Genomic DNA, 10,025 nt, shown 5'->3' with positions numbered 1-10,025 from the left:
CGCCCGAGAAGGTCGGCTGGGTCCGGAAATTCTGCGGGAAAGGGATTTTCAGGGAGATTTGGAAAAACCGCTATGTGGTGCTGAAAGGCGACCAGCTGTACATCTCTGAGAAGGAGGTGGGTGCCCTGTGCCTGGAACTCCCCCTGGTTGCTCCCTTTCCCACTTTGTGGCTCCACGGGGGGCCCGGCTGCCCGACTCCAGCCCGTTTTGTTCCCAAAGCAAGTTGAGCGGTCCAGTGGGACCCTGCCCCGTCCTAGCCGCAGAGAAAGGTCACCCTTTAGTGAGAGGACCTGAGTGAGGAGGAAGTTGGGTTTGCCTCTTTTTCAGTGTTCTTTCTTGGCCAGTACCCTTTGGTGTATCCCCTCCCAAGAAGTCCCAGAAGTTCCTTGCCGCCTCCTTACCCCCTCCTGGCCTCCTAATTAAAGGGTTATTTTCCTTTGCTGCTGCTCCTGGAACTCTGTTTCGCTTATTCTCCACACCTTCCTGTCTCCCCTTTCCTGTCTGTGACAGGGGCATGCCCAGGTCGTATCAGCAGCACATCCGCTTTCCATCATAGAGGACACACACTCAACCCGGGGTCAGTCTCCTGTGTCCTCTGTGACTATCTGTGAGTGGCAGATATTTTGTGGAAGCCAATGTCCCTAACCAGTATGCTCTGCCCCCCACCCCCACTCCACGTTTTTTAAAAGGCAAGGAACTCGTATTCCACCCCTTTCCTGCCCACCCCTCGTTTGTATCGGAAGGGAGAAAAACGGTGGTATGGACCCCTGTGTGGCTCTGGACAGCTCTGGCTCTGTAGTTAACCATAAAACCACAATCCACACTGTCAGAACACGAGCCCGGGTCATTAAATCGAGACTCTTCTTCCTTTTTATCCCTAACTCTTGGGAGCAATCACACCTAGTGATATTGAGAAATTGGAATTGCCTCCCCAGTTGGAAGTCACTCCACTCCCTACCTCTGTGACTGTGTCAGTACAGCCTGGGAGACTGTCCCAGGACCTGCCAGGATGGCCCTTCCTCCCCTAATTCTGTGTTCCCTCACCTAGGGAACTGGGAAGTCCTCCCTGAATTCTAGCCTCTTCTGCTTTCTTCAGTAGACATTCTTATTCAGTAGATTATATTTAGGTAAATAAATCCTTTTATGGTATTGAAACAGATAACATGCGCAGTCCAAGAGAAAGTACTCATCTGAGAACGTCTACCGAGGCAAATAGGGAAGCGCTAAGCTGTGCCAGAGCCAAAATGATCCCTCTTAAGGGTGTGGAAGCCCAGCTGTTTACGCTAAGCTAGGCTCTTGGTGATGGGGAGCCTTAGGAGTGAGGCGAGGGAAGATTTAGACAGGGGGACTTATTTTTAAGGGTTACCTCTACCCAATCTCAAATCCTACAGAAAATTTTCTCTATGATTTTCTGGCTTTCCAGTATCAAAAAAAAAAAAGCAGGTGTCAAATGGTATCTCCTGTCTTCCCCGAATTTCATAATTGCAGGAAACTCTAGTGAACAGTCGGGGAGAACTTCCTACACGTCAAAGGGAAAAAAATATAAGAGAGGGTAGAAGGAATAAGGCTTTTTTTTCTTGTCTGTATTTGCCCAAAGTGCAATGTCTGAGGGTAAAAGAGAATGATTGATCCTTGTTTGTGGAGGAAGGGGTCCAGAGACAGGGGAAAGGCTGTAATCACCTCAGCCTGGGATGTCTGGTGTCCTATGAGTCAGGAGCATCTGACTGGTCATGGGGCCAGCTGTCTCCTTCTGGGAAGGGCACAGGAAAAGAAGGACCAAGCATGTTGATATGACTCGTTTTTGTTGTTTTTTTTTGAGTCGGAGTCTCACTGTCACCCATGTTGGAGTACAGGGGCACACTCATGGCCACCACAGCCTCTACCTGCTGGGCTCATGCAATCCTTCTGGCCTCAGCCCTCCAAGTAGTTGGAACCACAGGCGCGCACCACTATGCCCGGCTAATTTTGTTTTTTTTATTGTAGAGTTGAGGTCTTGCCAAGTTGCTTAGGCAGGTCTCAAACCTCTGGACTCAGGCATTCCTCTCGCCTCCACCTCCCAAAGTACTGGGATTACAGGCATGAGCCACCGTACTTGGCCAATATGACTCATCTTTAGAGCCAGTTTTTGTGCTATGGTGGTCCTGGGCTACGGATGAAAATGACAGAGGACTGTAGCTTTACTCTGCCCATTTCCCAAAAGCCCCAGTGCCAAAACACAGAGTATAATACACATAATTTACTGTTAATGCAAGAAAATTCCTGAGCTGGGCTCATGCCTGTAATCCCAGCACTTTGGGAAGCTGAGGCAGGAAGATCACATGAGGCCAGGAGTTCCAAACCAGCCTGGGCAACATAGTGAGACCCTGTCTCTAAAAAAGAAAAAAAAAAAATGTATGGTGGTGCATGCCTGTAGTCTTAGTGACTTGGGAGGCTGAGACAGGAGGATCACTTGAGCTCAGGAGTTCAAGGCTACAGTGAATCATGATTGTGCCACTGCACTCCAGCCTGGGCAACAGAGCAAGACCCTGATTCTAAGAAAAAGAAAGAAAGAAGGCTGGGCTTGGTGGCTCAGCCTGTAATCCCAGCACTTTGGGAGGCCAAGGCAAGTGGATTACCCGAGCCTGCGAGTTTAAGACCAGCCCAAGCAACTTAGCAAGACCTCGTCTCTACAATAAAAGTCAAAAAATTAGCTGGGCATGGTAGTGTGTGCCTGTAGTTCCGGCTACTTGGAAGGCTGAGGCAGAAGGATCACCAGAACCCAGCAGGTCAATACTGGGGTGGCTGTGAGTGTGCCACTGTACTCCAACCTGGGCGACAGAGTGAGACCCATACTCAAAAACAAAAAAACAAAAAAAGAGAGAGAAAGACAATTCCTAACCCTCTTTCCCAGAACCTGCACTAAACTTTTTTGTTACTTCCCCACTCATAAAGGCAGGGTCTGCCACAACTGCCTCCGCCATAGAATTCCTTGTGTTTGTTGCTGACCCTGCCTCATTGTCAGTCAAAGGGTACCCTTTCTCAGAGAGGGCCAGAGCACCTTTTGATCATGGGCTGATGTATGAGAGCAGAAACTAGACCTCACAGCAGAAGAAGTTGGATTCAGGGCAACACTTTTGGCGAGCACGGGAAAATCCCTTTCTGTAGGCAAGGACAAAGAATCAGGAAAGGAAGGGTTAATGTGGAAGATGGATAATTATAAATGAGACTTTGGGAATTAGATGGGGGGAAAACAGTACAGTGGAGAGCAAGGCTGTGGGGGTGTCCATCTTCCCCGGGCACTGCTTCCCCCCCGGTCCTACCCTGTCCTACCAAGGCTGACCTCTGTCAATGTCCCCTGCTCCCCAGAGCCCTTATCAGCCTGCGTGGAAGCCAGACTCCCTCCCTTCCCTTCCTCTAAGGAAAACAGGACAAGTTGCTCTCTTCCCCTGGTTAGTCACACACCCAGCATTTTCCTCTCCAAGGTTTCTGGACTCTGCTGATAGTCTCAGCTCTGGAAAGGAGGGGAGAGGAGGGCGAGGCATCATCCTACATCCCTGCCCCTTGCTTCTGGGAATTGTTCTTGGACACCCCTTGCCAGCGCCTTGTCCCACTCCTACCCATAATCCTTCGAAGCCTCTGGTCACTTCTAAGTCCAGAGCCAGGGAGCCCTGAAGGAGCCAAGTCTTGCTGATACAATGAAAGTTGAAGTGTGAGCAGTCATTCGCCTGAATGGGGGCTGCGTGATCGTCTGTTCCTGTCTGTCATCAGCCCACGGGTCCGGCAGCAATTCAGAAGAATGAGCAGATACGAGACTAAAGATGAGCTGGGGAATGGAGGGAGAACCACTTCCTCTTCAAGGTTGTCGAGAGCCAGAAGGACAGCGGAGGCCACCCGTACACACGATTCCCTTCTCTGAGCCTGAGAAGGGCGGGCTCTTTGGAGGCTACTCTTCTCTGTTTAGTTTTAACAAGACTAGCGCTTGTGGTTTTCATTTCTCATCCCAGGAAAACATGATCAACTCTTTTCTGGGGTATTCCCAGGTTCACCAGCCCCGGGTTCAAGTGGCAGAGGGTGAACAGGCCAATAACTAAGTCTTCTCTCTGTAACGTTGGTTCTTGCAAGCCAAAACAGATCCATAAGCCACTGCTTCGGAGGACCAGAGCTGTCAGGAATACCACCTTAGGGGAAAGGAGGACAAACTTCTGAGAGAGTTAAAATGGACCTTTGAAAACATGTTCATGGAATTTGCTTTGTGATGCTCCGAAAAAGCCAGAACGGCTTGGAGGATGTAGATAGAATTGTGGGCTCTGATGAGACATTCAGCAAGGATGTGAAGAGCTGAATCTGCTTGAAGCTGCTAAAGGTGGAAGCCAAGTGCAAGACAGATACTACAGCAGGAAGGGCTATGTTTAGATTTGAGGAAGCGCTTCCTGCCAGTGAGGGGACTCGGGTGCTCAAACTGGAGTAAAGGAAGGAGGTAGCAGAATCCTTCCTTCCAAGCCTGAAACTGTCTTCCAGGGAGAGTCTAAGTGCATCCTTACCTAGAGATCGATGGATGAGGGCAATGGCCTCTGATGTCTAGAGGAGTGAGGTTGGATTGTCACAGTACCTCGGAGGGAGGGAGGAAGGGGTAGGAATTCCAGTTTTATTTTCCAGCTTGTCTGAACTAATGAACAAACTCAGAAAACTGAGCAGGGTGGGAGAGGGTGCTGCTGAAATGAACCAGGAAGATGAGTCTCTACAGTAGTACTCGGTAGAGGAGAGAGCTAGGTGGGTTAGGGAAGCTACAGTGCAAGCAGAAGAATAGGGTGGCCAGAGGCAGCCCTCCATTCCCTCTAGACACCCTGATGTGGCCCTGTCTTTATCTTCCTCTGGACCACCCTACTTGCTTCAGGACGACCGGATCACACCAAGGACACGAGCCTTTTTAGGGCCTGTCAGCTGTGTCCTTTAGGTACGGGGTGGGGTCATGGGTGAAGAGAGGCATAACAGGGACTCCCGAAATGGTAGCTTGGCTGAGGAGAGTGGATCAGGGGTTTAAACAGAAACACACCTGAGGAGTCAGGACTTGGAGGCTGTCCTAGTCTCGTTCCCCGATGTCAGGCCTTCCTAGGCTTTGGGTAGGACGGCCCTTTCCTGTCCTGTCACCCCTCCCACTCCGGGCTTCTTCTGGTCCCCAAGACGATCTAAGCTAACAGTTTGAGTGGAGCAGCTAAATAATTTTATCCTCCTCACCTCACCCCCACCCCTCCCCTAGGTAAAAGATGAGAAAAATAGTCAAGAGGTATTTGACCTGAGTGACTATGAGAAGTGTGAAGAACTCCGGAAATCCAAGAGCAGGAGCAAGAAGAATCATAGCAAGTTTACTCTTGCCCACTCCAAGCAGCCCGGTAACACGGTAGGTTTCTCCTGCCATCTTGGCCCCTGGAACACTGACAGGATTGGAGGGGGCAGGGAGAGCTGCTTCCCCCAGGTTCCCTCTCGGCAATCGTGGCTCAGAGTCCCCAAATTGCTCTCATGCTGACTTTTATTATTTAATCTGAGAATGCTGTGGCCATTTCCTTCCCTCCAGGCAGGCCAGCCTTTAACCTGTTGAGACACAAAGTTCACATTGGTCTATCTGTGTCTCTGTTTTTTTCTCTCTCTTACATACACACAAACACATACACACACACACACACACACACACACACACACACACACACACACACACACCCCTACCTCATGGAAGAAGATCTCTAGTCCCTGTACCTGAAAGGTGACTGAAGTTCTGAATCAAATTCCTCTTGTCTGAGGGAACCAGGGAAGTTATTCCTGTCACATTCTGTTTCTTCAAACTTTTAAAGTTTTTTATTTTAATACCTGTATTTTATCAAACTTCCTCTGACTATCTCCAATGCCAATATCCAGTACCCTTCTTGACTCTTCCTTGGTCATTTCTAAAACAACCTTCAAGCTGTGCATTTTGTAGGAATAGAGACTGGGTTTCTTTAAGTTATAGATGACTCTGGAAGCAGAATCGCTGTCCTTCTAGGAGCTGGGACTGAGAGAATGAGATTATAATTTCTTATTTCTTCACTGTCAAGGTGAGGCACCAACTCTAAAACCCTGGCTGAAACAAGAATCTTCCCCTCACAGGCACCCAACCTGATCTTCCTAGCCGTGAGTCCAGAAGAGAAGGAATCATGGATCAATGCCCTCAACTCCGCTATCACCCGAGCCAAGAACCGCATCTTGGATGAGGTCAGGGGGCTTGTGGGAAGAGGGATGCCGGGGCAGAGGGAGCAGTGAGGGAGGGCTATTGTGGAGGCTTCGTTGACTCTATCCCAGCTCGACTTCTCTGTCTCCCTTTTGGAAACCCTGTTCTCCTGCCTTCTCGTCAAGCCTTTGCTGACAACGCCTCTCCCCTGTCTCATGATGCATGAGCCCAGCTTGGGTCAGCCTGGGGAGCCCATTCACGTCCAGTAAATCCCTTTGCCCGTGGGTTTGCTCAGAAGCAGTGAATGGGGTGGGTTTTGTTCTCAGTCCAGGCATGTTCGGGCCTTGGGGCATGCGGGGTTGGGACAGTCTCTGAAGAGCGCCTGTGACTCACAGTGCATCCCTTCAGGTCACCGTTGAGGAGGACAGCTGTCTCGCCCACCCCACTCGGGACAGAGCTAAAATCCAACACTCCCGCCGCCCCCCAACTAGAGGACACCTAATGGCTGTGGTAGGTAAAACGATAATAAAGTAAAAATTGTCTGTGTCTGTCCACCAGACAGAGCAGCCTCCCAGAGGCATCTGTGGGAGGCCTCCTTGATGTTAAGAGCAAAGACGAGGGAAGTTCTTCCACCCCGCACCCCGTCTGACCTAGATCAGAAATATTTACTCAGCACCTGTTATGAGTTCAAAAGTCCCTGCTCCCAGGACGGGCCCGGTGGCTCAGCCTGTAATCCCAGCACTTTGGGAGGCCGAGGCGAGTGGACTGCCTGAGCCCGCGGGTTTGAGAACAGCCTGGGCAACTTGGCGAGACCTCATCTCTACAATAAAAAAAAAGTCCCTGCTCCCAATAATATTATCACCTTTTGGGGGAAATGAGTTATACCTACAGGAAAGTGAAAAATAGAAGAGTTGACTACCATACAAGACACCATAAGCCAGCTGTCCTGATGGGTCACACATGTCATGCCACAGGCATTCGGGGAGAAAGGACCCCAGTGAACCCTTGTAACATCCAGAGTGGTGGTTTCTTCCATTCAGCCAAGGCTCTAGAGAGAGAGGCCGCCAGGTGTGAGAGAGTACAGGCTTTGGAGTCAGGCAGAGCCTGAATCGGCACCTCTCTTTCCTATTAAATGCCTGCGTGGGTCCCTGAAGCTGAATGTCTCCACTGTAAATGGGGCAGCGATCATGCCTGCCTTGAAGGGTTGTGGTGAGAAATGATTAAGACAACATGTGCTTAACTACCTACCACCTATGAGGCATTGAGTGCCTGATCACTTTCTGTAAATTACAGTATTCTGGAAGTAAGAGAGCAAGTTTTATTCTAAGGCAAGGGGTTCTGAGTTCCAAATAGCAGGTGGCCTGAGGTGTGTGAGGATGCACATGGAAGAAGACTGCCGTGGGGGTGTCCTGCGTGTGTCAGGCCCCACTGATGCTTAGAGCTCACAGTACAGAGGAAGAAGACACCCCTTGGGAGCTCCCAGTAAAGTGGGAGACACGCAGGGCAGATTAAATGACAGAAAAAGAAAAGTTCAGATCACAGTCGAAGGAATAAGAGCTAGCAGATGAAGCAGAAGACTCAGTTGGGAGTCGAGGGCTTCGCGTTCGGGAAGGCACATTGAGGGCGATCGTGGAAGCATCTGCTCTTAGGCAGCCATACCTGAAATCCCTGCCGATAACGATTCACCCCTTCCTCCCAGGCTTCGACCTCTACCTCGGATGGGATGCTGACCTTGGACCTGATCCAAGAGGAAGACCCCTCCCCTGAGGAGCCCACTTCTTGTGCTGAGAGCTTTCGGGTTGACCTGGACAAGTCTGTGGCCCAGCTGGCCGGCAGTCGGCGGAGAGCAGACTCAGACCGAATCCAGCCCTCCGCAGACCGGGCAAGCAGCCTTCCCCGACCTTGGGAGAAGCCGGACAGGGGGGCCACCTACACCCCCCAGGCACCCAAGAAGTTGACCCCCACGGAGAAAGGCCGCTGCGCCTCCCTGGAGGAGATCCTGTCTCAGCGGGACACAGCCCCAGCCCGCGCCCTCCAGCTGCGGGCCGAGGAACCTCCGACGCCTGCCGTCCCCCACCCCGGACAGCTGTCCCGGATCCAGGACCTGGTAGCAAGGAAACTGGAGAAGACTCAGGAGCTGCTGGCAGAGGTTCAGGGACTGGGAGACGGGAAGCGAAAGGCCAAGGACCCCCCTCGGTCTCCGCCTGACTCTGAGTCAGAGCAGCTGCTGCTGGAGACGGAGCGGCTGCTGGGAGAGGCGTCATCCAACTGGAGCCAGGCGAAGAGGGTGCTGCAGGAAGTCAGGGAGCTGAGAGACCTGTACAGGCAGATGGACCTGCAGACCCCCGACTCCCAACTCAGACAGACCGCCCCACACAGTCAGTACCGGAAGAGCCTGATGTGAAGGAGGGGGCAGTCTGGAACTCGTGGGAGTGGACAGACTCTTATCTCCCAGGTTGCGGGACAAAGCTTTTTTATTTACCTCAATCAAAAAAAACCACAAAAAACCCAACTCGTTGCTCTTGCTGATGCCTGATGCCCCCTTAACCCTTCTTTCCCAGCCTACTTTCCTCACTTCCCTCAGATTTGAAGGGGGGAGGTCCCGGTAGTGATATTAAGAGGTCTTCACCTGGCCAGCAAGAGAGAAAGGGCACTAAAGACACAGCCTGACCATTCTGTACACACACCCCACCCCCAGCTGTCGTGGGAATGTATTCTGCTCCCAAGTGTATGGGTAGGCTTCAAAACCTAGGGGGCGGAGGGGGAGATGAAGGACATTTTCTCTTATGTCCCATTCCAAGCCTTCAGTTTGAGGGTGAAATTTCAGCTGCCCAATTCTAGTTCTAGGGATGGGGAGGCCAGGGCCACCTGTCCACGCACATAGGAGGAGTGAAATTTATCCCAGCCCTGAGGAGAGGATTTGTGGAATTCAGATCTTCCCTGCTCCTCCAGACACTGGCTTCTCACTCAGAGGAGTCTCCGATTGGGCTGGAGATGCCTGGATCTTATTTACGATGTTTCTGCCCTTCTCTTCCACTGCCTTCCCAGTACTGATGCAAAGGTACAACCCCGGATGGATGGGGCCTGCCTAGTTATTTCACTTGGGGGGGAGCCTAGGACAGGGAAACTAGAGACAGCTGACCCCACGGAAGAACGGAACTAAGAATGAAACTGATTTGTGACGCAGGCTGGGTAGCATGAAGGGGAAAACCAAATGTGTCCAGGTTCCGCTTTCAGCCAAGCTAGGGTTTCCTGTAGCCTCTCCCACTCCTTCCTCAAGCTTCTCTCCCAACGCCAATCAAGCCCCAACTCGAGCAAAACACGCTCACCCCGGCCACCCTTCCTAGGCACCTTGAGAGCTGCCAGGCTTCCTTGCATTCTTGTCTATGGTAGGGACTGCACAACTCATTTTGCTTGTTTGCGTCTTTCCTCTGAAGTTTCTGAGATCAGATTTAATAGCAGTGATATGGTCCAGAGAAGAGTTGTGAATGCGAGATGTGAGTGATTGGAAAGAACGGGAAAACCTCATGAATCTAGTCAGCAAGGGGTTAAAAGACATTTTGAAGTTTACTCTGCTGGTTTCTTTTGTTTTTTAATAGAGACAGGGTCTATGTTGTCCAGGCTGGTCTTGAACTCTTGACCTCAAATGATCCTCCTGCCTCGGCCTTCCAGAGTGCTGGGATTACAGGTGTGTGCCACTGTGCCCAGCCCCCTTGATCCTCTTCCTCAGATCTCTCACCTCCAAGAGCCAAGATCTAGAGCTTTACTAGAGATGAGAGGGGGAAGCCGGAGGAGATGGGGACAAACTACGTGGAGACCCTGGCCATGAGGCCATAAGGGGTAGGAG

The 10,025-nt window shown here is 51.3% G+C and overlaps 1 protein-coding gene across 2 annotated transcripts; it reads left to right on the top strand.

Annotated features, from left to right (window-relative positions):
* Positions 1-9,748, top strand: PLEKHO1 (pleckstrin homology domain containing O1). Of its 2 annotated transcripts, XM_021715198.1 has the most exons (4): positions 1-116; positions 6,118-6,222; positions 6,587-6,688; positions 7,878-8,690. In XM_021715198.1, the coding sequence occupies exons 3-4, from the start codon at positions 6,680-6,682 to the stop codon at positions 8,580-8,582; spliced, it is 714 nt and encodes a 237-aa protein (XP_021570873.1). In that variant the 5' UTR covers positions 1-116; positions 6,118-6,222; positions 6,587-6,679; the 3' UTR covers positions 8,583-8,690. The 2 variants fall into 2 exon arrangements, with proteins under 2 accessions (XP_021570873.1, XP_021570874.1); XM_021715199.1 differs by lacking the exons at positions 1-116; positions 6,587-6,688 and adding an exon at positions 5,141-5,377 and having other exon boundaries at positions 7,878-9,748.
* Positions 9,749-10,025: the final 277 nt, after the last annotated feature.

This window comes from Carlito syrichta, unplaced genomic scaffold (genome assembly GCF_000164805.1).
Source record: "Carlito syrichta isolate Samal-C Ts95f unplaced genomic scaffold, Tarsius_syrichta-2.0.1 Scaffold306837, whole genome shotgun sequence".
Lineage (NCBI taxonomy): Eukaryota > Metazoa > Chordata > Mammalia > Primates > Tarsiidae > Carlito > Carlito syrichta.
The sequence above is the reverse complement of the archived record's forward strand: the minus strand, read 5'-3'. Positions and strand labels throughout refer to the sequence as shown.